At 45.8% G+C, this 27,407-nt stretch overlaps 1 protein-coding gene across 1 annotated transcript in view; it reads left to right on the forward strand.

The window, feature by feature from the left end:
• Positions 1–481: 481 nt before the first annotated feature.
• The window catches only part of LOC307219547 (uncharacterized protein), a 103,985-nt gene continuing 77,059 nt past the window's right edge, over positions 482–27,407 (forward strand). The window contains exons 1-2 of the mRNA XM_079982802.1: positions 482–2,620; positions 24,660–27,299. Coding sequence (XP_079838928.1) covers positions 530–2,620; positions 24,660–27,299 — 4,731 coding nt within the window. The 5' untranslated portion in view covers positions 482–529. The remainder of the gene's footprint in view (positions 2,621–24,659; positions 27,300–27,407) is intronic.

A 27,407-nucleotide genomic window follows, 5' to 3' on the forward strand; every position in this document is an offset into this window, starting at 1 on the left:
AAATAAAATACCTGTGTGGCATTTATACCAATTGTCACAAGATGTCGCTACCCACTGAAATTCAAAATACTCTTTTCAGGCAGAGATCAAAGCCCCTCCCAGCAATTCAGAAAGAACAAGAGACTGCAAGAAGCTCAGGATGATGGCATGGAGACTGCAGCATAACAATTGCCTATTTCCCACCATTTTATGCTGACGCTGGAGAGTGGATTAATTTTTTTCCAAAGCAGGGATAAAACCTACCGTTACAATGTCTTTGAACCAATGCCCCCTGGTGAAGAGCTGGCTGCTGCAGCTGATTCTAATCCACAGAGTCTGGTTGATGGGAAGTGGCCAGCTCCATTACTCTGTCCTGGAAGAATCCCAGCATGGCACCTTCGTGGGCCGCATTGCCCAGGATCTGGGGCTGCAGGTGGAGGAGCTGATGCCCCGGATGTTCCGGATGATATCCCAAGGCCATGAGGACTACTTAGAGGTAAATGTCCAAAATGGAATTTTATTTGTTAATTCCCGGATAGATCGAGAGGAGATGTGCGCCAAGACCCTTGTATGCATGATTCACCTGGAGGTGATCCTGGATAAACCCTTGAGAGTCTTTCATGTGGAAGTAGAAATCAAGGATATCAATGACAATGCTCCTATATTCCCAGCTGCTGGGCAAAACCTGAATATTTCTGAATCTAGACTTCCAGGTTCATCCTTCCCACTAGAGGGAGCTTCTGATGACGATATTGGTTCAAACTCTCATCTCAGCTACAAACTCAGTCCCAATGAGTATTTCACCTTGGATGTTCAAAACAATGAGAAGCATGGTGAGTCTTTAGTTCTTGTGTTAAAGAAACCTCTTGATCGAGAATTAACTCACGTATACAATTTATTGCTTACGGCCACTGATGGAGGAAAACCAGAGCAAACTGGCACAGCTCAGTTGCTAATCAGTGTGCTGGATACGAATGATAATGCACCAGTTTTTAATCAGTCTGTGTATCAAGTTAAAGTTTTTGAAAATGCAAAAATAGGCACGTTAATAATCTGTCTCAATGCAACAGATCTCGATGAAGGAATTAATAAAGACATTATATATTCAATTCGAAGTGTTAACCCACAGAATTTAGGTGCACTGATTAGTTTAGATTCAAGCAATGGACAAATCATATTAAATGGAGAACTTGATTTTGAAAGTATTAAGTTAGGTGAAATTAGAGTAGAAGCAACAGACAAAGGCTCCCCACCAATGAAAGGACATTGCAAAGTCCTGATTGAGGTCTTGGATGTGAATGACAATGCTCCTGAGATATCAGTCTCATCACTGTCAGTGCCAGTGCCAGAGGACTCCCCACTAGGGACAGTGGTGGCCTTGTTCAGCATTTCTGACAGAGATGTTGGTGCCAATGGGCAAGTAAGCTGCTCCTTGTGGCCACCTGGGCTCCCCTTCAAGCTGATGTCCAACTTCAAGAACTATTATTCACTGGTGATAGCTCAGCCTCTGGATCGGGAGAAAGTAGCTGAATATAGACTGTTGGTGATGGCACAAGATCAAGGGGAGCCATTGCTGTCAACCAGCAGCAGTCTGGTTGTGCCCATCAGTGATGTGAATGACAATGCACCTACATTTGCACAACCCTCCTACATGGTCTTTGTGAAGGAGAACAACCCACCGGGTGCTCACATCTTCACTGTGTCTGCCTCAGACCTAGATGTGGCTGAGAATGCTCTGGTTAGCTACTCGATGGATGACAAGCTTTGGCCACTGACAAGCTACATCTCGGTGCACTCGGAGAGTGGGAAGGTCTATGCCTTGCAACCCTTGGACTATGAGGAGCTGAAGCTGCTGGAGTTCCAAGTGAGGGCCAAGGATGCTGGGCTGCCCTCCTTATGTGGTAATGTGACTATTCAGGTCTTTGTGGTGGATGAGAATGATAATGCACCAGCAGTGTCTGAGCCAGAGGAGGCTCCCATCTTGCTGGCAGCCCCACTAGAAGCTGGACATGTAGTGGGAAAGATCCGTGCCTTGGATGCTGACTCAGGCTACAATGCATGGCTGCGCTATGAGTTGCATGATGCGAAAAGTGGTCCTTGGCGCGTTGGGTTATACAGTGGTGAGATCAGTACAACCCAAGCCCTGGATGAGACAGAAGGTGGCAGCAGCCAGAATCTGCTGATAGTAGTGAAGGATCATGGCAAACCAGTGTTGTCAGCCACAGTCACATTCAGTGTATCACTGATATCAAGTGCTCAGGCTGTTCACACTGATACCCGGCTTCCCATGTTGGGAGTGAACTCAGGATCCTTGGCGGACAATTCCAATATCTACCTGATCATTGCCATCTGCTCAGTTTCCACATTGTTTCTGCTGGCAATCATTGTGTATATGGCTCTGCGATGCCAGTGTCAACCCAAGGAGCCCATGATGTATGGTCCTGGCACAGCCACACTGGTTTGTGCCAGCGAAGTGGGCAGCTGGTCCTATTCAAATCGCCACAGCCATATCCTGGCAGCTCCAGCTGGGGAGGCTGGTGCCAAGAATGACCTCATGGTTTTTACCCCCAACATACCTATCTTTTCAGAGAATGGGGAACTGCAGAATGGAAAGGAGCTGGTCCCAAATATATCTGGGCAGGTGAGATGTAAAGAGAGTTTGCTTTCTTTAATTTTTCTGATGTGTTATCATATGGAGTCACTAGCAACATAAAAAGTAATTTTTTCCATTGAAATTTTCTTAGAGAATGAGATTCCTGATAGCACACAAAGTGTGTCTTTTGGGGGTTATTATGATTAATTTTAAACAATTTTGCATTTACTTTGTACAACTCTGTTTTAAAGTGAAATTTGCAATACTTGTTTATGGTGTCGCTTAGATAATGTGGGACTTTTTTTGTTTTGCTGAAATGGGAAATTATATGGAGGCTTAATTTTTAAATTTATTAATTCATCTCTCTGTTCATTATTTTTCATAGCTGATGGATGGCTGAGCTCATTCTTCTGTCATTAACTGCAACCACCTAATAAGGCACCTAAGAATCTTTTTACCCATTTCTGTGCATTTTTGTTCCATTGATTCCAAGGGAAATGCTGCTCAAAGATTTGTAGACTTCAAAGCTTAACTTCAGATATTACCACTCTGTTTTAATGTCCTCCTTTAATGTCCTTCGTAGCTGTCATAGCCAAGGGAGAACTGCTGTTCGCTGAATGAATGACTTATTGTGAATGAACACACATCCACTGACAAGCTTAAGTCTATATTAATTCATAATTTAGTGTCAATCTAAGACACTAAATTTGGGGTGTATTTTAAGAAAGGATTAAAATAAGGCAAGATATGGGGAGTGGAGAAGAAGGTGCTTAACTCTTTCCCCCTCCAGTTGCTTTTTCTGTTCCCCACTGTTGCTTTCTCTCTTGCAGAATTCCAAATGTATGTTTGCAATGGCAAATGCTTTTGGGACTCCATTCAGAGGGGAACATTTGGCAGGGAAGGCAACCTGGAGTGGAGAAGTGATAGATGGGGGGAAGCATGCCTTCCCCGCTCTGTTTCTTTGCTCAGAATTACCCCCTTAGAGATAGCATCCATTAATATGGTTAAAATACAGGCACACCTCCTTTGATTGTGTTTTACAGATATTGCTCCTTATGAGGATATGGGTGCAGCTGCAGGAAGCCTGGCTGCTTCCAGGGGAAGAAAGACCCCCTACCCAGCCCCTGCCCCTCTTCTGGCCTTGAGAGTGGAGCTGTCTAGGGCTGGAGCTGGGTTTTCCCCCTCTTGCCCCTGCAGTTAGGGAGGCCTGGCTTAATAGATGACAATATAACTTCAATATGCACTGGGAAACAAACAAAAAAAGTGTGTCTTGCTTTATTGTGATATTTGCTTTATTGTGGTGCTCTGAAACCAAACCTACAATATCTTTGAGGTATGCCTGTACATTTGTTTGTTTTGTATCACAAAATTTTTTTTACATTTTTTAAAAAATGTAACTTGTGGTTAGGATCTTAGAGTGAATTTGTATGGACAACTCTGAAAGAATATTCTTTCTTTCTTTGGCAATCACTCGTAGCTGAGTAAGATTGTTTTACCACCACTGGAGAAGTTAGAAAGACTTGTCTTTTGGTTCCCATTCAGTTTTTGTGTGTGTGACCAACATTATATACCACGCCTAAGATACTCAACTGACACTTCTCAGCTGCTAGTAAATTACTAGCTTTCATCCATCTGGCCAGTTTCTGTTGGCTCACCAGCAATGGCTATTCCTTGACAGAGATAGCCTTGACAGGGAAATCCATGCTCTGTCAACCGCCTGCTTGGATTATTGTTGGTATGGTGTTACTCTTGAAGATGGAAGCTTCAGCTAGTATGGAATGCAGTTGCCAGGTTGTTAAGTGGGTCAGCCAGCTGTTCCTGAAGACTGCCAATGGTCTTCCTGGCTGAAATCAAGGTGTTAGTGGTGATTTATGAAGCCCTAAATTACTTGCAACCTAAGTACTTGAAAGAATGTCTCTTCCTATATTGCCTTGCCTGGATACTAAGTTCTTCTGGAGAGGCCCTTTTTAGTGTCCTGTTGCCAGGAGTTGAATACCATGTGGCAATACCAGAGAGAGCCTATTCAACAATAGCATCACATCCACTCTAAGGAATGGTAGCTTCTGACTCAGTTTTCGCTTTGATGTCAACTTGAAGCATGGTTCTTTACTCAAGCATTTGAGATTCATTAAGTTGTTCAGTTGAGATTGCAGGAGATTCCATTATGTGATTTTACCATTGATAGTATTTATTGATTTTAACTGCTCTCTAAAGATTATTGAGTCTGACCAAACTGCGGGAGGCAGTGGAAGACAGGAGTGCCTGGCGTGCTCTGGTCCTTGGGGTCACGAAGAGTCGGACACCACTAAACGACTAAACAACAACAACAAAGATTATTACAGATTTGCTATTTTAAATATAGTTTTATTGTATCCCACCCTGCAATCCATTGTGATGAAGGGTAGGCTATGGTATTAAAATAAATTAATTGAGCTTTATTTCCATAGCACAAATTGGGATGCAACACCCTCTTAGGCATTTGTGAGCCTCTCTGAAGAAATACCATCAGCTGTTAAACTACAACAAAAAGCGGGGGGAAATGCTTGATAAAAGGTAAAAGGGGAATATGCCCCAAAGCAAAGACACACAGAGGGAGGGAGCTGTTTGATTTATGATTTGCTAACTGAATATTAAAAATAAAAATAAAAAAGCCACCACTGTTGATTTGCACGTACACTTTGGGGACTGAAGGAGGGGGTTCTTCTGTAGGGTCTCTCTAAAGGTGTTGGAAGGTTGACTATAATGTGCTTGTAGAATTTTTTGCTTCAGTTGCTAAAATACCTTGGTTGGCCTTGGGTGCTAGCTCTCTTTATTGGGTTGTAAGGTGCCATTTGTTGGTCCACCTTAGGCAGCCAAACGATTTGGGCCAGCTCTGGGTGAAATAATGTTGCCAAACTGTGGGTTGGGCCAATATGAACTGTCAGTTGTTGATCATAATGATACAGCCAGGAAACAGGGAATCGGTTGAAAGCAGCTGATATCTAATTTGATATTGAGTGAACCATTAGTACACAGTTTGTGGTACGAATTTTGAAATACAAGGACTTTCTGAAAAATTATCTGTATGATATAACTGTCTGCTCCTTAAAGGCTATCCTGTTTCACTGAAGGGAGAAGCACAAAAATTCCTGTAGACATGTGCTAGTGAACCTATGGAAGAAGGGTGTTGTTTGTTGCTCTTAATGATAAATAAGTTGGCATCCTCGGTGGGCTTGTTGAGAGAAATTATCTATAACCTGACAAAATGTGTTACCTCTTAACTGCTAAGACTTATAAGACTTATTAGATCAAACCAAGTCAAGCGTATAAAACTGCTTCATTTCTTGGGTGTATTTCCGTCCCTTTTGTTTTTCCCCTTTGATTATCACTAGATCTCAATAGCTGAACTGGACTAGATATTTATAATTTGGGCAGGCTCAGTAGCAAATTGTTCATACTTTTCTGCTAGGTTCCTGTGTACAATTTTTGCAGCTTGATTTTGCCTTCACAAATTTGCCAGGGCATTGTATCTTATCTATAATCTATGTTTAGAAAATCTATGATTTCTGACATTTCCACCTTTCTGTCATTTCTCCCCTAATAATATACTTTAAAATATACTGATAATACTTTTTAAAATATTCTGATAATATACTTTAAAATATTTGTGTATTGCATCGGATAAGAAACTCTTTCATTTCAGCTTCCAATCAGTGGCCTCCTATCAGTGACTAGATACTTGAGCACCTGATTCCTTTTTAAAGGCTTTCTGGGTATTTTCATAATGCCTTTGATTTCCATCTAGAATTCCACTGGAATTACTGCAGGTGGGGGGTGGGTGGGTGGGAAGAGAACTATTACTATTACTGTACTCTTGTTAGGGAAAAGAACATAGATTTGATGTTTTGAAAGATCTCTTGAAAAAGTCTTCTCCATTGATTTTGGTTTATACACTATCTTAGCCAAAGAAGGTGGATGGGGTGGTACTGAGTGGCCATTAGCCTTCTCAACAGCTGATCTAGTTTATTATGGTCAACATCAGATCATTTGATTATACCCATATTATAGAGTGTGTTTGGACAGTCATATGTTGGTGGTGTTTGTCCAGTTCTGTCTTTGTTTTTTGCTATTCTTTGTAAGCAAAATAGGCATCATTTGACTATTGCGCTCAATTCCTAAAAGTTGGCTCCAGTAAGGAAAGTGTTTTCAGTGCCATTCACAGGGTTGGTTCACATATAATGCCGACCTTTGTTTTTGTCTTTTGCAAATCGTAAGTTGAACTCCAAATTATTAGTTTTGTTTGAGGTGTAAAAAACAAACTGATCTTCCCTGACAATTCCTGAATGCTATTGGAAACTTTATACTATGAGGATGGAATAACGCCCCAAATCATACTTTGTTAAACCATATGTAATAAGATACTAATTTGCACAAACTTTAGAAACTAGTTCAGAAGCTTCAGCTAGTCCATAATGCTGTTGTATGGCTGTTAACCAGGGCCAGTAATTGGCAGCACCTGACCCTAGTGATAGAACAACTTTACTGGCTGCCAGTATATTTCTGGGCATAATTCAAAAGGCTACTTGTGCCCTTTAAAGCCCTGATTGGCATGGAGCCAGGTTGTCTGAAGGACCACCTTCTCCTATATGAAGGTTTCCAGGTTTAAATATTTTGAGAAGAGGTCCTTCTCTACATTCTACCAACATCTGAGGTATGTTTGGCATTGAAAATGAGAAAGGGCACCTTCATGCCTATGCCTAGCCTTCAGAACTGAGGTCTGTCTAGCTACCTCTTTGTTGACCTGTCAGCAAGCAGAGACCTTGTTTGGCTGCTCAGGCAATTTGTTTTTCTGCTAATGCTGTTTATAATTTAGTCCACTGTTTCTGTCTGCTCTTGGTTTTATTTGCTTATTTTTATATTTCTTTATAGCGTGTCTATGTTTGTACATGCACAGGCAGAAAATGAGAAGGATGGTGTTTGTTTTTTTAATATAAGCAACCACCTACAATTAAGGAAAGGGAATTCAGGATGCAAGGTAGCATCACATAAGAAGTATATGGTATGAATTTAATTGCATTTGTGCTGTCAAATGTATTGTTACATATCTCACATCAAACTTCACCCCTTGATTAGCAGAGCATTGATTTCATGATTGATTGAGGAATTGCAGAGATAATTGCAAGAAAGTAAATGCAGTAAAAAAATAAATAAAAATGAATTGTGTTCTAATTGCCACTGAGTATGAATAGTTCCACTGTGAATAGTTGAATAGTTCCACTGTGATGTCTACACATTGGATCTGTACATGGCTTATCTGATCTTCTGGGCAATAGGATGCATCACAAATGACATCCCTCTGAATTCACTCCACCCTTATAGGTTTATCTGATCTTATAGAGATGCATCCAAAATTGCCTGCCTCGGAGTCCATCTCCCCACCCCTCAAAAAAAAGTTTTGAGGTTCCAATTTGTCATGACATTAGAGTGGCATTCGTAATCTACTATTCTTTCAAACTGGATGTCTACAATTTGTAAAGACTGTTGCAAATGCTTAGTTTGCTCTTGCTGCAGGTCTTGTTGTATTTTGCTGTTGTTTTCCACTATGCAAATAATGTGTACAGGTGATTGAAATTACTATCTGTTTTATTATGTAATTATGTACATGATTGCATCAACCCTCATTTTAGTCAATGCAAAGCGTAAGTGCTTATTAACCAGCCCTGAAATTTCATGCAGTGTCCTCTGCCTACCTTTAGAACAGACTCATAGATGGTCCACTGATACAAATGGCAATTTTTAACTGGGTGTATAGGCAGGACTTAGGGACGCAGGTGGCGCTGTGGGTTAAAGCCTCAGCGCCTAGGACTTGCCGATCGAAAGGTCGGCGGTTCGAATCCCTGCGGCGGGGTGCGCTCCCGCTGCTCGGTCCCAGCGCCTGCCAACCTAGCAGTTCGAAAGCACCTCCGGGTGCAAGTAGATAAATAGGGACCGCTTACCAGCGGGAAGGTAAACGGCGTTTCCGTGTGCGGCTCTGGCTCGCCAGAGCAGCGATGTCACGCTGGCCACGTGACCCGGAAGTGTCTCCGGACAGCGCTGGCCCCTGGCCTCTTAAGTGAGATGGGCGCACAACCCCAGAGTCTGTCAAGACTGGCCCGTATGGGCAGGGGTACCTTTACCTTTACCTTATAGGCAGGACAGCCAAAATCACTTAGGACCTGCACCTACATACTGATTTATACTTTAAAATTATTGCAGCATCTTAAAAACTAACACATTTATTGTGGCATAAACCTTAATGGGCTATAGTCCATTTCATCAGGTGCTTCAGCAAAAGCTTTTGCCGTAATAAATATGTTAATCTTTAAGGTGTCATAAAAATATGTATTTGTTTTGCTGCTACAGATTAACATGTAAGCCCCTCTATAAGGAGTGCAATAGGAGGAAGTAGTGACAGATAGCCATTAAAATAACATCCCAGTCAACTATTTTTTTAAAAGCAATTTTATTGAGTTTTACAATTTTATATTCAATCAATCAACACAATGTAACATTTGTCATAAAAAAGAAAAGAAATCCCCCCCCTCCCCGTGACTTCCTTCAACTTCCCTTTCTGGTTCTTTAAATATTTACTATTTCTGCTTAATTGTTATCTTATTTTTATATTCTTATACCTTAATCCTCTTAACTTCTTATTGTTTTTGTACTGAATTTTCTTTCATGATTATATCCTACAATCAATTTCATTCCATCTTATCCTTTCTTAACTTTTGGTCTTATTTTCTTACTTGTATAGTGAGCCCATTTCTTTACGATATTTCTGTAAATACAACATAAAAGCGTCCCAGTCTTTTTAAAAGTCTTCGTTATCATTGTCGCCGATTCTTCCCATAAGTTTCGGCAAGCTTAATCCACAAGCTTGACTCGCCATTCTTCTTTCATTGGAGTCTGGTTGTCCTTCCGTTTCTGGGCTAGGAGAATCTGAGCCGCCATTGTAGCATATATAAACAACTTTTTCCATTCTTTTGGTAATTCATGTTCTATTATACCCAGCGGCGTAGCGTGGGTGGTCAGCACCTGGGGCAAGGCAAGTAATTTGCGCCCCCCTAACCCGGGGCAAGGCAAGTAATTTGCGCCCCCTAACCTGGGGCAAGGCAAGTAATTTGCGCCCCTAACCCCTAACCTGCCGCCGCTGCCAGCTTCTTCTTGCTGAAGCCTGGGCTGGGGTATTTACGGTAAGGTAGCCACGGCGGTGGTGGCGGGTCCGTGTCAGGTGATCTGAGGCGAGCTGCCGCTGGCGCTGCCGCCCAAACGACGCCGCTTGCCCGGAGGAGGAGGAGGGTAGAGAGGCGAGGAAAATGCAACATGGCCCAGCAGCTGCAGCAGCGGCGGCGGTGGCGGCGGGGCTGTCTGTCGCGCCCTCCGCGGCCCTGACGCGCGGGGACCGTGGCGAGCGCTGAGAGCCGCTGCCTGCCGGACACCTTCAGCCCGGACGCGCGCACAGCTCGTCGGTTCCGCAAGACATGGGGCTCTGCTACAGCCTGCGCCCGAGGCTCTTCGGCGACTCCGGAGGCGGCAAGCGCGCCCCCCCAGATGTTGCGCCTGGTGCGGCCGGCCCCCCCTGCACCCCCCACGCTACGCCACTGATTACACCTCACAAAAATGCTTATTTTTTTTTAACAAAAGTTATTTTGAACATCTTCAATTCATTATAAATCATTTCCCAATAACTTTTTATAACTTTACAATTCCACCACTTACAGTAAAACATTCCTTCTTTCTCTTTACACTTCCTGCACTTATTAGAGCTTGTTCTATACATTTTTCCAAGTTTAGCAGGAGTTAAATACAATCGAGACATCATTTTCATGTAGTTCTCTTTCAGAGTTGTACATGCGGTAAATCTTAAATCAACTTTCTGTAATTTTCCTCAGTCTTTCATTTGTAAGTTGTATCCTAGATCTTGTGCCCATTTAATCATTACACATTTGACTTCTTCTTTGGTTTCCCATTCTAACAATAAATTATACATCTTCTTCAGTAACTTAGTATTATCCTCTACAATTTCTCTTTGAAATCTAGATAAAGTATAACTAAATCCTTTCTTTTTATCTTCTTTAAAAACCTCATTTACTTGAAAATATTGTAACCAATCATTAACATGTTCTCGGATCTCTTCAAATTCTTTGAATTTTAGTTTCTCTTCTGTTTCTATTATATCCCAGTCAACTATTGATGCTGTGTACCTTGATCCTGTACATGCTTGTTTAGAATAAATTCCTCCAGGTTCAATGGATCTTGCTCTCAAACAAGTAAGTACTCATTTGCAGCCTTTTGTACTATTGTACGGTTAGCATACGATACGACAGAACAGGGAAAGTTTTAATTTACCTTGAATGCTTTGGGCTAGCCCTGCTCCTGGGCACTTAATTCTTGGAACTGGCTAGCAAAAGTTGGGCACATAATTTACCAAATGTACTGTAGACATCATGAAACTAGTTTGCCTTATCTGTACCAGCCAGATAGCTTTGTAAGGACTTTGATGTGTGGCTAGAACACCAGAGTACAATATGTAGACCACAGCATAGTGATTTTTAATGGGGTTGGATAATGAGGCCACAGAATCAGATTGTCATAATGAATTTGTTAGCCTCCAAGGTACTGCAATCCTCTGTTGTCACAAGGGGCCTCCTTTCACAGCTCACCCATCACAGAAGGCCTGTTCCTGGGCCCAGGAAAAACCCTGACATCTCTTTTTTAAATACAGAAATGCAAAAATAATAAACAATATAACATGTATCATAACATATTTTCAAAGCTTCTTTGGACTCCCTCACGTCTCCCACTCTCACTTGCATCATTGTAAAACTTTTTCCAGCAATTTATCAACTTGTTTACATTCTTAAGTCTTATTCATTTAATTTAGTCTAATAATTCTCCAAAAAGTTTATATTTTCCTGAATCTCATTTATCATCCTAATTACGTCTAATTTAGTGGTGCTCAATTGTTTATGATCTGGCATCCTTCTTAACATTCAACCAAATTACAGTGTTTTTGTAAGTAAATCCTAAATTTCTTCCAGTCTTCTTCAACCCTCTCCTCTCCCAGGTCTCGGATTCTGCCGGTCATCTCAGCCAATTCCATATAGTCTATCAGTTGCATCTGCCATTCTTCCAGTGTGGGTAGATCTTGGGTTTTCCAGTGCTATCTTAATAAATCTTAATAAATATTTAAAAAACAAAAAAAACCCCTGACATCTCTGCTAAGTTTTTACTTTAATTATAATAATTTATTGCTGTTATCCTCAGTTGGAATCAATTGTATTGCGTATAAAATCTCCAGATCCCTTAATTCTGAAGGCTGCATGAGTCAGAGAGAAAGAATGCTAATAAGCATATTCAAACAGCCCAAGGAAAACAATAGGTATTATATTGACAATTTTATTTACAAAGTAAGCAGCATGATGTATAGAGTATCCAACCTAAAGGTTGAAAATGCTAGTGATATTTAGAGATCCTAAGCATGCTGGAGAGACACTGGCTTCCTCACAAAAGGTAGCCCTTCTTCTCCACTTCTGGGAATATGCAAATGTCCTCACCCTTCCTACTTTTGCAGCACCCAAAAAGGCCAGGTTACTCCCGCCTCCCTATGTGTGGTCTGATATTTCCTCCTCTTCCCTTCCCATGACAGCAAATAGGATTTTGAAATAATTTACTGCCACTCCTCTCCTTAAACATTTCTTTACCAGACCCAGGAACTCAAAGAGATAATATATTGCTGCTTTCCACAGAAGGGGTGGGGGCAAGATTGTCTTTCCTGCTTTAGTTTGCTGCCTTGCAAATGTGAGACAATAGTGTCACAAAGGAAGAGAAGAGCAACAGGCAGACCAAAAATTCATGCATCTGATTGGCTCAGATTGAAATGCATGCATGCGACTGATGGGGTTGGGAAGGTCATTTATAATCCTACCCAAACCCTGTGGAGGTTTCAGTGCATTTCTGAGAGAATCCTGATTGGCTGGTAGTTTAATCCACTGGGGAAAGTGTTAAAAAAGGAGGTCCAGAGGGATCTGCTGCCTTCCATAAGGCACTTCTAGTGGAATTTATTACAGTGGTACCTCGGGTTACATACACTTCAGGTTACAGACTCTGCTAACCCAGAAATAGTACCTTGGGTTAAGAACTTTGCTTCAGGATGAGAACAGAAATCACGCGGCAGTGGCACGAAAGCAGCAGGAGGCCCCATTAGCTAAAGTGGTGCTTCAGGTTAAGAACAGTTTCAGGTTAAGAATAGACCCCCAGAACAAATTAAGTACATAACCAGAGGTACCACTGTATAGTATTTACAAACCCTTTTAAGTTCCAAGAGATGGATGGAACCATTAGGATGGTTGTGCCTGGCTGTGCTGCCCAGAGATGATTAGCCAGCACAGCAGATGGGCAAAAACAAGTCCAGAGGGTCTCTAAGTGTATTTAATAGGAATGTAAGGAACAGAGGAGGAACTGGGCTATAGCTTTGGTGGGTTTGGAGATTTAGGGTAGGCAGTGCCCCAGTTGTGCTAACTGAGGTGCCTCCATTGCTCCCAGTGGTTCTTTGTAGCAAAGAAATAGCTATAATTACTGTACATTACCCACAGCTGTGGTAATGTGTAGTATGGACACAAGCTGCTGTTTGAGAGTGTACAAAGATATCCTAAGAGCTGCTTCAACCACAAAACACATGATGTTAAGATGAAAGCTCTATTAGCTGGGTTTCTTCCTCTAGCCCTCTGGTCCCAGTAGTTCACAGACCAGTTTTCTGTTAACTTCTAGCCATTGCCAGAAGTAAATTTTAAAACATGTTTATTGACTGGGCATCATACCAGCCTTGCAAGGTACAATGAGCCCTCTGTAAAATATGTGAAAAACAGCTTTGTGAGATGCCCCACTCAAGATGGAGTCAGTCTCTTGAGAGGGTGATTGCAAGCCAGATCCAGGTACTCTTGGAGGAGCCATATTTCCCAGATCCATTTCAGTTGGGATTCAGACCTGGGTTTCATAGGGAAACTTGGTTGCCTTGTACAATGACGTGTGTCATAAAAGAGACAGGGGGAGTGTGGCTCTGTTGATATTCTTTGATCTTTTAGAGGTTTTCAATATTATTGACCATGGTATCATTCTGACACGGGTGGTGCTGTGGTCTAAACCACAGAGCCTAGGGCTTGCCAATCAGAAGGTTGGCAGTTCGAATCCCCGCGACATGGTGAGCTCCCATTGCTCGGTCCCTGCCAATCTAGCAGTTCGAAAGCATATCAAAATGCAAGTAGATAAGTAGGTACTGCTCAGGTGGGAAGGTAAACAGTGTTTCCGTGCGCTGCTCTGGTTCGCCAGAAGCGGCTTATCCATGCTGGCCACATGACCTGGAAGCTGTACACTGGCTCCCTCGGCCAGTAAAGTGAGGTGAGCACCGCAACCCCAGAGTCGTCTGCAACTGGACTTAATGGTCAGGGGTCCCTTTACCTTTACTTATCATTCTGAGGCGACTGCTTGAGCTGGATATTTGGGGCATTGCATTCCAATGATTCCACTCCTACTTGAATGATAGACTCCAGAAGGAGTGGCAGAGCATATGCCCGTGCTGCCCAGGGTGGGTGTGCTCCCGAGGGGAGAGGGGCATAGAGGGTGTCCACACAGGTGTGGGATAGCTGCTTGGGTGCACTGAGCGGTGCGTGCCCTGCAGCCAGGGGTGGAGCGAGCCACCCAGGGGGGCAGAGCGAGCTGCTGATGGTGGACATTTGGCGCACTGCCCACCCGCGACTCCCAAGCCTCCCCCAACTGTCAAAACAAAGGGGGAAGACACACAGCTGGCCTCAGTGGCATGGAGTGCCTTTTACCAATTTAGGCCAGTGGCTCAAATACAACCCTATCTGAACAGGGGTAATATAGCTGCAGTAATCTGTTCTCTGGTAAGTACAAGATTGAACTATTGCAATGTGCTCTATGTGGAGCTGCCTTTGAAAATGGTTTGGAAACTTCTATTAGGAAAGAATGTGGCTGCCCGACTATTGACAGCTTCAAGGCGAATAGATACTATAACACCAATTCTGTTACAACTAGATTTGTTCTAGATTCAGAGCTCAATTAAAATGCTGGTTTTGACCTATAAAGTTTAAAAATGCTGGTTTTGACCTATGTAGTTTAAAAATGCTGATTTGACCTATAAAGCTCTTTAGGTCTCAGAGTCTCAGTAGCTTCTGGAAGTCACTTACACTCTTAGATCTTCTTCTGAGGTGGGAAACTGTCCTTCGTGAGGTCCGCCTGGTCCTTTGTTAACATCTTTTCAGGCAAAAACTTACCTTTTCCTTCAGTATTTGATGGGCTGAGATGATGTTATTTTGCTGCCAATGCTTCATTTTGCTGTTGAGGTATGTGTGTGTCTTTGTATCTATGAAGGAATTGCAGTTGATTTGTATGAATCGTGCTCCTTCTAGGGTAGTTTGTCCTACTTTGGTCCCCACTCTGCACTTAGCTCTCACCTATGGCTCCTAGAAGCTGTCAGCAGTGGCGTAGCGTGGGGGGTGCAGGGGGGGCCGGCTGCACCGGGCGCAACATCTGGAGGTTAGGGTTAGGGATAGGGTTAGGGGGCGCAAATCCAGGGTTAGGGGGTGCAAATTACTTGCCTTGCCCCGGGTGCTGACAACCCATGCTACGCCACTGGCTGTCAGCATTCAACAGTGGGCACACCCCAGGAAATGGTTTTGACTAGCCGGCTAAAACAGGTGAGGATAGCCAATGGGTCTCAAACTCTCAGTGAATTAGGGACTTCACCTGCATGTGAAGACAGGCTCTGGCAGATTGAGCAGACAAGACCAAGAGTGGCTCCAATGGTCATTAAGGCGGTTTCTGCACATGCTGTAGAAGGAAGTGAGGAGCAGATGAGGATTGCCAACCTGGGAAGGTACCCAATCTAGGAGAAGGAGAACTCTGGTCCTAAATCTCTGATGCTTTGCATGATCTCTTTGGGAGAAGAAAAGGCTAAGGAATAAACCCTACATAAACCCATAGCAGAGTCCCTAAGATGGCTGGATGGCGCCTTGTACACCTCCCTCTGGTAACTCCTGCAGCCAAGCTGGTGCCAGATGTCTTGCTCGGCTTTCCTTTGGACCCTTTCAGTGAGGCCGAGAGGGAGGTCTTGTCATCTGGGTAGCCCAGGACCTTCATACACATTGCCCAGGTTTGTGTCCCAGGAAGGTCACTTTATGCCTTTAACACAACAGTTTGACTGGAGCCACATTCCATTATCTCTTGAGACAGAAGAATGTCAACCAACAAATCCTTCCTCATGTTAGCCTAAGGCGTTGTTTTCTTTCTTGACTAGCCTCTGCCTTTGGTTGATCTCCCTAGAAATGTATCCATGCTGTGTCTGGAAGTGCAGGTCAAAAAACAGCTGCTTCTTTCCAGGATCTGTTGTACTTGTGCTTATAACAAATGTTTTGGCATTGGCAAGCTTTGTCTTCACCTGCCACTCTAAGCCTTTCTGCATATATGCTTTTTTCTTTTCTATTTCCCCCGCCCCTTAACTTGTATGTCTCTTCAAGTAGCTTGTTAAAAAACTTTCCTTGCTTTGCATTGGAATTTTATGTTCTGCATTTCTCAGACATTTGAGTACCACTGGTCACACACTACCAAGGTGTTTTGTCACAGTGACCAGGAAGTAGGATAGTGTTGGGGCATCTGCTGCCAGAAAACACATGTTGCTTTCTAAACTCCTGGTTGTCTTTCTCTTCTTGCTCTTTTAAACTAGAGACTTACTTGTTGTTTTACCTAGGACTATGGGGTGTTTAATAGCATTTTAAAAGTAAACTGATACACCTGGAGACTGACTCCAACAGGAGGAGAGATATAATTTCTAAAAATTGCTGCTGTGCTTAAGGCAGCTGTCAGGGGTTCAGGAGCAGAGGCACAGGGAAGAGAGGAGATGGAGAGCGAAGGGGAAGAATCCGAGGGGAGCGTAGGAGAAGAGGACAGTGGACCGAGGGATTCCATGAGCCTCTCCAGCGAATCGGAAGATTCACAGAAGGGGGCGCCAGTGGCCAGGGGTAGGGGGTTCCCAAGGGGAACGTCCCAGGAGCAAGGGGGCAGCAGGGACTCCCAGAGCAGTAGTTGGAAATCAGGACCAGCTTCCCCACCAGAGCAGAGTGGGGGGGGAAGAGTCCCAAGGATCAGGGCCAGTGCATTCCCCACCAGGGAGAGAAGATAAGGCAGGGCTGACCACACCTCCATCGGAGAGTCAGACAACGGAGGGGAGGTCAGATCCGGCCAGTATCCCGGAAGAGGGAAGCAGTGACAGAAGTAGTGTAACGGTCAGGAGGAAGGTCACTGGGTTGGCGCGAGAGGCAAGTTCAAATGTACAGGAGCGCGGGACAGCAGAGAATGAGGATTGGGAACCGGGTCCTAAAGCCCGCCGGAGGGAGGGGGAGGAGCTAAGCGACTCAGCGTCGGAAGAGTCCAGAAAGGGCAATGCCCCAGCGGGCAGGAGGACCCAGAGGAGGAGAGAGCAGCGTAAAAGGTGGAGCCGGGCTAGGATCTTAAACTGGTGTCATAGGGGAGGAGACTCAGACTAGGCTTTAAGACGTAGAGCTGCGCGCTGCGGCTTTGAAATGGAAACTAAACCTCAATAAAGACTTTTGTACATAACGACAGCCTGGCGTTGGTCCTCTGTGAGCTGGGACCTAGAGGCAGCTCTGACAGCAGCTACATAAGCTCTTTCCACATTTCAGTTTACTTTCTATCAGACTAACTTCACAACCTCTCAGCTCAAGTGCATATTGTAATAGTTGTCTCCGAGTTAGTCTTCAGTTTACAAATCATTCACTGTATGTCTCAGGAGAATTTACTTCATTTTTTCTCATTTCACTCTGCTAGTCTACCACTACATCAGTTCTATGGACCAGTTCCAACTTCAAATAACAGCTTTCCAGTCCATCTATCTATGGCGGGGGGGGGGGAGGGAATCACACTCCACTTAATTTTGGGGGGTGAGGGTGGGAGCAGCTTGGAGGCCCAGAAGCAGGAGGCAGTATAGACTGAAACCTAGTTTACATGCTGTGCTTGCCTTATGAATATGATATTTATGCTGCTGTGTATGCTTCTGAAGTGTATTTTATATGATAGTTTGACATTGTCAATAGAGCATATGAATATTGGCCAGCCAAAGCAGTTTGAGAGATGACTGAAGAGCAGAACTAGACAGTCTTGGAACTGTCTCGAATCTGGGTAATCTTCTTAGCATGCTCACAGCTTGGAAGAGTAGATGTAAGGTCCAGATGTTTCTATACTGAAATGGTTGCACTAGAAATTCACACTAGTTGTTGCTTCTACTATTGGGTCCTGAAAGACATTTTCTGCTTCAGGGTGGGTTTCTTTCTCACTTGGTGGAGGTGATGAGAGAAATAGGAATTGCAACATTGAAATCTGTTAATAATTTGTCATGATGTGCTAATTTAAGACGGAACTGCTTTGAGCTAATGACAAGTTGGTATATTACACCTTTTTAAAAATCAAATGAGATAACAGCCTTTTCTGTTGGAAGTGGCAAAGGGAGGAGGGGAATTATCCTCCTCATCTTTGCTAGTTTGCTCAGCAACCAAGAACTTTCAAATGATCAAGGCAGTAACTGAATCAATAAACAGAAATAAAATTAACATTGGGCCCTCTGTTTTTGCTGACTCCATAGAGATATCCTCACCTCCTTTGGAGTTTATAAAATCTTTTTAGAGTGTTCAGAGGTCTCTCTCTCTCTGTGTGTGTGTATTGCCTTATATCAATCCTATTTGATTGTTACGTATTATTGTCCCCAATATCATTGAAAGTGTTCCAGAGCTAACCCAAATCTGACAAGTGCGTTCATGTCACAGTTTCTAATTCATATACATCAGTCTAAGGCTGCAGTACTATATACATGGAGAAAGTCCAAATGAACATTTTAGAACTTCTGAATAAACATGCACAGGACTGTTCTGCTGGCCAGGGTGCTGCATGTTAGAGAATATTGCCTTGCCCCCTACAATAGCAGAATGGGAAAAGAAATCACTTTAATGTTGCCTATCATGTCAAAGCAGATCAATTACATGAGAGTATAGAAAAACAACAAACAAATGCCAGGATTGTTCAGAATTTGACTTCCTTTGCTATTGGTAGAACAACCCATAGATATCATAAAAAAAATTACTCAGTTTTAAACATTGTAATATTTTACTTTAATTTCTTTTAAAATTCTGCCTGTCATCTTCTAAAAATATATATTAAAAAGTGGCAAGCAGTATTGACAAGTTAGAACAATATAACAGTGTTAAAAATAATAAATTAAATCAAAACAGTATTCATTAGAATCAATATAAAAAAACAGCACAGCCAAATATTTTTTTTCAAGCTGAGCAAAATGAAGACCTCTTGGCCTCCGCAACCCCTGCACTTGTACAGAACTGCAACAAGTGCCATTTAGTGATCTCAAACTTCTGCTGAAGGATCATCATCAAGGAAGTATCTGGTCCTTGTGAGGAGCTCCCAAGTCAGCATTTGACTGCCTAAGCCAGGCAGTCTGTAGGTACAGGGACTGGCTGTTCTGCAAAAAGTACATAAGAGGAGGCTGCTGTATTAAGCCCGTGGCCCATCTAGTCAAGCATCCTGTTTTCACTGTGACCAGCCAATTGATTGTGCCAAGCCCCAAAGCAAGACCCAAGCACCCAAGTACAAGTGCTTTCTACTCCCGTGGTTCCTAGAAATAGATAGAGAAGCAAACTGCCCCTTGTACCATTATAGCCTTCACCATAAAACCTCTGGCTACCAGCATGCCATTAAACCTTCTGCCATCCCTAAAGTTAGACTTCCTCTCTTGTAGAACCTGCAGTCCCACAAAGAGCCTTTTCCCTCCCACCTTTGCAGCCTGCATGCTAGCAGATGGACAGAAGCGGCACTTGTCCCTGTCATCAGACACAAGGACTCTGGGCACACAAACCTTTCACTTCCTGAAAACTTCAAATTCTGCAGCTCATTGTCATCCTTCAGAACCTTCCTTTCTCTTCTAGACAGAGAGAGTGGAGCAGGGAAGTACCTGTATTTCATGCACAGTTTGCTGTCTGGTTCAAGATCTTCATGTGAAAAGGGTTTTAATAGGCAGGAGAAAATGCATTAATTGCAATTTATCCCTCCAGGTGCCCATGTGTGCATTGAACATACAAAGAGATCAGCTTACCATTTCATTTAAAATGTAGGGCTGAGCAAAGTTTAAAGTTCCATCTGTAACAGAAAAAGCCATAATACTGCCTTCATTCTCAGCAGCAACAGCAGTAAAATAAATGCAGGCAAAATACTTACCGTATATTTCCAGTATAAACAGCCTCAGGCATGTGCCTGAGATGGAGCAGTTGGATATATATCTGCTCCTATTGCTTATCAAAGTGAAACAGGAAGAGAGAAAGGAATAGTCCATATGTCCCCCCCCTCAGGAGAGGAGAGGAAATGACACCACACAGAGCCCTCTCAACAAATTACATTTCTATGATCTGTGTCTGTCTATTGGCAGTACAGCTCTGTGGTCTTTAACCCCTTCTCATGCTAACTAGTAAGAATATCCATTGCTAGATTGGGCTGCTAATCTCCCACACTTCGTTCAAGTTCCATCCAGCTGAATAGGGCTTGTCTTTAGATACCTAAATCCTGTCCAAGTCCCATTTATTTCAATGGAGTCTTTTCAAATAGAATATCAAATGTGAAATGCAAGAAAGAAAAGATGCATTTTAAATGTTTCCTTAAAATTGAGATGAAGGGACCAGGAATGAAAAAGCATGAGTTAATAGCAAAAGGGAACTGAGGTTTTAATCAGTTTGGTGCTTGATGAATGGATAGCAATGGAGAACAGACTTACAGTGCAGTACTGTTTATGTCTGCATAGATGTAAGCCCTATTAAAGTCAGTGGGACTTAGTAAGAGTCTTTTATAGAGCCATTAAATAAAAGGGATGAATTTTAGAAAGCAGCAAGCCTTAGCTATAGAGCAGTACAGTGGTACCTCAGGTTAAGAACTTAATTCGTTCCGGAGGTCCGTTCTTAACCTGAAACTGTTCATAACCTGAAGCACCACTTTAGCTAATGGGGCCTCCCGCTGCCGCCGCGCAGCCGGAGCACGATTTCTGTTCTCATCCTGAAGCAAAGTTCTTAACCCGAGGTACTATTTCTGGGTTAGCGGAGTCTGTAACCTGAAGCGTCTGTAACCTGAGGTACCACTGTAATGTGGGACCCCAAAAAGAGAAAGAAGGCTAAAGGCAACAGCTTCCTGTGACACCTGAAGGGATGATCTTGCCGTTGAAAGAAGGTGAAGCAAAACGGAAGGTTTGCAATGAATGCTTTTCTTCGGCATGTTCAGCTCTTCCCTTTTCCTAAAAAGCACTTGGCTAGCTGCCGGCAAGTTGCCAGTACGCAGGACTCCTTTGGATGGCGGTTCACTTGTTTGCATTGGTGCCAAAGGTCTTCCTTGGGAGAGACCCATGTCTCTTCCTGCACAGAGGCATAAAAGAGAGCGCATGGAGAAAGCTCCAAGTTACAAGATGGCTTCAGGTTACCAGAGGGGCAGTTCGAGGGTAGCGCCGTCCTTGCCGGCGGGGAGCAAGGCGGCAGCACGAGAGACGCGGCCGCCCTTCCGTGCCCAGGAGTCCTGACGCCGCGGGTTTCCTGGAAATCAAGTTCCCTGCGGTTGACTCGTAAATCACCGCTCAGCGGCCGCTCGACGCGCTCCCGAATCCAGCGGCGAATCTCGGGCGCGCAGTTTGCCTCCTTGGCAGCCGCTCTTCTGCCCATTGCCGAGATGCCGCCCGCAGGTTTCCTGGGAGGCGCAGCGGGCGGCGGGGGCCGCTGGCAGCCGCGCGTTTAAGGGGCTTCTTTCTGGGCAGCTGCTGCTTCTCGCCTTCTGCCAGATGCCCGCCAGGGAGGCTGCCCGAGGAAGGACGTTTTGTTCCGAGGCGTGAAGTGGAATTGGAAAGCTTGCTTTTGACATGCGAGGAGCTCCCAGGGGTTGTCGGTGAAGCGGAGGAAATTGGTGCGGGAGGCGACAACCCTCTTTTCAGCTCAAGGCCGAGGATAGGGGTGGCTGCCGTGACGTCATAGAAACAGCAGCCATTGCGGGACTGGAATTGCAAGCGAGTTTACAAGAAGGAAGACTAGCAGCGGTGGTTACCTGGGGTCCTGACCAGACCAGGCACCTGCAGAACCCGGCAGCCCAGCACGTTGACCACTGCGGGAGAGGCGCAGAAGCCCTGCCCGGAGGAAGCCGGTGGATATTTTTGGTACCCCGTTGACGACTTGGTACCCTCTTGGCGACTTACTGGCCTCTTCGCAGCTAAGTTCTTGGAAGTGGATTTGGCTTAAAGAGAAAGCGTGGATGTCAGAAACGGATCTGGAAACGCCTATACCACGCAGGCACGCTCATCGGGGCGGACAGCCAGGACTGGAGGCCAGCTGCGTGTGTTGCCTGCCGGTGACCCGGTGTTGTGCGTGAAACAGCCCAGGCGAAGAAAATGCTTCTTACTATGCAGGACATGTGTGTGTGTAAAGGAAGTCTCACCACTCAAAGCTACCCAAGAGATGGCTGGCAAATGCTCAAAGCTGCAGCTGTGAAATATTCTTCCAGAATAATTCTATGGGCTTCGATGACTTACGGTTAGGACTGAAACTCTGAGCCTCTCAGAGCTCATCTTCAATCTCGCCCAAAGGAGATCCTGTTTGCACCCTTCCATGAAGGCAAAGGCTTCGCACACCCTATACTGTATATTTAAAGCACACATCCTCTCGCGTCCCGCTTACCCACGCACCAAGAATCCTATATCCGTGTGCATCCTTTGAAGGCATGGTGCCTACACAGCCAAACGGTCAATCGCGGAAGCGCCTTCAGTTGGAGTTTGGGCGCTGAGCTGCGATACGTCCTCTTTGTCCTCTTTCTTCTTGAGCATCGCCAGCCTTGGAGCGTCAGAGAAGAAGACGTGGTTCAACAGTCGGAGCCCTGAGTTTTCGCACGCAGCTTTAATATGCAGCCGCATTTTAATAAGGACTACCAGATTTAAGCAATCACAGAGTAATGAGGAGACGTTTAATGGCCCCCAAAGGCGCTCCGTTTTAAGCAGAGCAGCAGATTAAAGCAAAGTGTGTCCTACACCCACCAAAGATGATGACCAAGCCGTTAAGACAGGGGCTCTCAAAGGGTGTGGCTGTGCCACACTGGTGTGGGGCAGGAGAAGATGGCAAGAGTGGCGGGAAGATTCAAGGACAATCAAAGAAATATTTTTTTTATTTGCAGAATCTGGATAGACACCCTTTCAAAATGAGAGCAAGAGCATCCAGTGATACTGATGATAATCCTAGTTGTGATCCAGAATCGCCTTTGGATCGGGTGCTGGAGAAGACCCTTTTGGGGTGATTCATGTTCTTATGTAGCTGCATTGTTTATACTTTCTGGATGTCCCACGATCATATTATTCAGTAGCTGTGTTCTGTGTTACAAATCAATCATTGCTAAGAGTTGTTTCTTTTTGTTTTCCAATGTATTTCTTTGCAATATATTAGCAAATTTGGCGTGGCGCGAGCAAATTTTTATCTTGAAAGCGAGGACTAGAGGAAAAGGTTTGAGAGCCAGGCATTAAGGTGCTACAAGTCTCCGTTATGTTTACAAGCACATCTTGCAAGCTGCAACAATTGCCTCATCCTGATCCAAGAGTCGTCCTGAAGATTTTCCCGCTGGAACTCAAGAGAGGCCTCCCTGGGGCATAACACAAAATCCACCCGGGAACACGAGGGCATGTCAGCCAGGGGGCGAGGCAAATGTCAGTAAAGCAAGTACGAACAAAGACTCCTACTCTGGGGCGGAGCAGCCTCGGGATTTGCCAGGTGGCAAGAAACCCAAGACTTCTGCTTCTTCCAGCTTTCCTCTGCTTCTGCCCTGCCTCCAGTAACCTATTCCCCGCATATAAATTCATTATCCCGTCAAAGGAATTCGATAGTGTAACCTTATTTACGTCCAGGCAGAAGTAGGCCCCATAGACTTCAGTGGGCCTTACTCCCAAGTGAGTGTGCTTTTGTACGGGATTGCAGCCTATGGCACAGGGGTGCCCCGGTCTTAGGAGGCGCCCCAGGAAAAAACACTGTAGTCTCACAACAACGAGACTCTCAAGCAGCCGGTGCTTAAGGGCTAGAGATAATAATAATAATAATAATAATAATAATAATAATAGAGCCATTCTCTTCTAAAGCCTCAACAAGTAAGCTCCACTGTTATTCGCGGGGCCAGGAAAATGGGTCTAGGATTCTCAGTCGTCGTCCACCACCAGCGCCCCAGATTCGGAGCTCCCATCCTCCCATCCTTAAAAGCTCCCGGTACCCCAAGGTCCATTCGGTGCTATTGAGACGTCTGAAGGGTAGGTGGGGAGCTAGCGTGGCCTTGGGTGCTATTCTGGCACCAACCGAAGTCAGCCGTATGGAGGTCAGAGACAACGTGTTGGTGTGTGTGTGTGTGCGCGCACCACTGGGCGTGGAGGAAAGGGAAGAAGCAGAGGCGCACGAGGCGCACGGCTCCCCCCTCCGCCCTCCATGTTTCTCGTCACGTTTCTGGAGAGAGGCGGCTCCCGCCTCCCTCCCTGCTTCGATCCGTGCCGATCGCGCCCCGCTTTCCAGGTAGGCGCCGCCTCTCTCGGCAGCGAGGCTGGGCGTTTTCCATCGCGGGCGGAGCCGCGGCGCGCGTGGCGAGAAGGGAAGCTTTTCTCCCCCGCCTTCGCCCAGGTCGCGGGGCGGGGAGCGCGGCCCCCCCCCTCCGGCGGCTGCTTCCCCGCAGCAGCAGCAGCAGCATCTGCGACGTTTCCGCGCTGACCTACTGATACAGTAGTCCGGGCAGGGCTGGGGAGGCTGCGGCGTGCGCGCGGGCTCCTAGGCGGCGCTGTGCTCCAGCCAGGCGCCCCCGCGTCTGCAATAGGAGCGCTTCTCCCCCTCGCCCCCCCTCCATGAGCTCATCCCGAGCCAAAGGCAGCGGCTGCCTTCGCGCAGGGCTCGCTCTCGCTGGCTCAGCACAAGGGAAGCGGGCGGGCGAGCCATGACTTCGGCCGGCGCCTGGAAGAAGAAGAAGAAGAGCGGCGCCTGCTCTCCCCGCGCCTCGTAGCCAGCGGGTTTCTGGCTGCTGCGGCTGCTGCTGCTCCGGTGCGCTCGGCTGCTGCTGCTGCTGCCGCAGCAAATTTGCTGAGAACGTGGGATTATGGTACTGTTGGCTCGGTCTGCAGGGAGCTGAGGGGGAAGCCAGGGATAGAAGAATGCGGGTCTATTTAATGGTGTGCTGCCTTATTTTCTACACCGTCAATGGACAAGTAGAGTACTCCATCCCCGAAGAAACGGAGCCCGGCACGCCTGTCGGGAACCTAGCCCAGGATCTGGGTATCGTGGCCGCGACGCTTCCCTCCCGGAAATTCCGCATGATCACCAGCTCCAGCAAGCAATATTTTAGCCTCGATGCAAGCACCGGAGCTTTGTCTGTCAAGGAGCCCATCGACCGGGAGCAGATCTGCGCGCTGAAACCTACCTGCTCTCTGAATTACGAACTGGTGCTAGAAAACCCCTTGGAGCTTTATAAAATGCAGTTTAAAATACTGGACGTGAACGACAATGCCCCCATCTTCCCGCTAGACGAGTACCATTTGAACGTGGCCGAGTTCCTGGCGCCGGGAGCTCGCTTTACCCTGCCCAACGCCCAGGACCCCGACGAAGGCATCAACGGCGTGCAGAGCTACACGCTGAGCCCCAACGAGCTTTTCCGACTGGAAATGCAAACGCGCGGGGACGGCAGCAGGTATCCGGAACTGGTGCTGGAGAAGCCCTTGGACCGCGAGCAGCAAGCCACGCACAGGCTTGTGGTCACAGCCAAAGATGGAGGGACGCCCCAGAGGTCCGGAGACGCCCAGGTCGTGGTCACCGTCCTTGACACCAATGACAACGCCCCCGCCTTCGAGCATTCCGTCTACAGGGCCAGCGTCTCTGAAAACTCCCCCAATGGCACTCTGGTCACTCAGGTGCATGCCACAGACTTAGATGAAGGTCAGAACGGGGAGGTCCGGTATGCCTTCAGCAACAGCACCCCTGCTGAGCTCCAGAAGATGTTCCACATCAACCCCCAGACCGGGGAGATAAGAGTAAGTGGGAGTTTAGGCGCCCGGAAGCCCCTCCTGGAGATGTTCATTGAAGCAAGAGATAAAGGGGTCTTTGGTATGTCCACTGTAGCCAAGCTGCTGGTGGAAATAACTGATGTGAACAACAATGCTCCGGAGATCACTGTTACTTCTCTTTCTAGCCCCATCCCAGAGGATTCCTCTCTGGGCACAGTGATAGCGCTCCTGAGCATCACCGATGAAGATCCTGGAGAGAATGGGAAAGTCATCTGCCAGATCCCCACCAACATCCCCTTCCAACTCAAGTCCTCTTTTGATAGTTACTACAGTGTGGTCACCAGCGGCCTTCTAGATCGGGAACGGGTCAGCGAATACAACATCACTGTCACTGCCTCTGATCTGGGCTCCCCTCCCATCGCCACTCAGAAGACTCTGCGGGTGCACATTGCGGATGTGAACGACAATCCCCCTAAGTTCCTCAACCAGATGCGTGAAGTTTCCGTAATGGAGAACAACAAGCCTGGGGTGTCCCTTTTTCATGTGTCAGCCTCTGATCCAGACCTGGGGGAGAATGGTCGGGTCTCCTACCTACTCAGGGACATTGACATCCAAGGCAGCTCCTTGACCAGCTATTTGGCCATTGATGCAGACAGTGGAATTGTCTATGCAAAGGGCATTTTTGACTTTGAGCAACTCCAGAGCTTCCATTTTCAAGTGGAGGCCAAGGACAATGGCTCTCCAGCCCTGGCTTCCGCCTTTATAGTCAGCATTACCATCCTTGACCAGAATGACAATGCCCCAATCATCTTGTACCCAGGGGTCAGGAATGGCTCAGTGGCGGTAGAAATTGTTCCCCGCTTGGCAGATGCTGACTACCTGGTGGCCAAGGTAGTGGCCCACGACCCAGACAGTGGGCAGAACGCCTGGCTTTCTTATCACCTCTTGCAGTCTTCCGACAGCAGTTTGTTTCGAGTTTCACCCAATGCTGGAGAGGTCAGGACTAGTCGCTCCATGAGGTCTAGTGACCCCATCAAGCACAAAGTTGTGGTTTTGGTAAAGGACAGTGGGGAGCCTCCCCTCTCCTCCTCCGTGACCCTGGGCATCCTGCTGGCTGACTCTCTCCCACAAGCGCTCCCGGACTTTGATGACAGCTTGGAAGCACGTGGGCAGCAGCTGTCCAGCTTGAACTTTTACTTGATCATTGGTCTAGCTTGCCTTTCCTTTGTCTTCCTTGGCTTTCTAATCTTCCTTCTTGCCATTCGACTTTTTCACTGTAGGACTAGTCCCTCATGCAGCTGCTGCTGCTGCTGCCCCACAGATGAGTATGAAAAGTATCGCTACAATGTGCGCATGCTCCCAAGTTCTCATTTTACACCAGAGATGGTCGAGGTTGCAGGCATGGGGAAGCTTACGCACACCTATTTGTACAGGGCATCTCTGGGTGTTGGGCCTAGCAATAACAACTTGATGCCCAATGGAGATGCCGGAAAGCTTTCCAAGGGGGCAGGATTATTACAAGTGCCAGCATCTTGCATTCAAGTGCAGAAGGTGAAGAGTGACCACTTTAATGCCATTCTGGTGGTAAGCAAGGTTTTCTTTTAATATAAAAAGTTATGTGTCTTTCTTGGGCGTGTGTATCTGGGTTTGGGGTGGCAAAAATAACCCAAAGGTGTATCCACTTCGTCCATT

This window comes from Podarcis cretensis, assembly GCF_951804945.1.
Source record: "Podarcis cretensis genome assembly, chromosome: 7".
Lineage (NCBI taxonomy): Eukaryota > Metazoa > Chordata > Lepidosauria > Squamata > Lacertidae > Podarcis > Podarcis cretensis.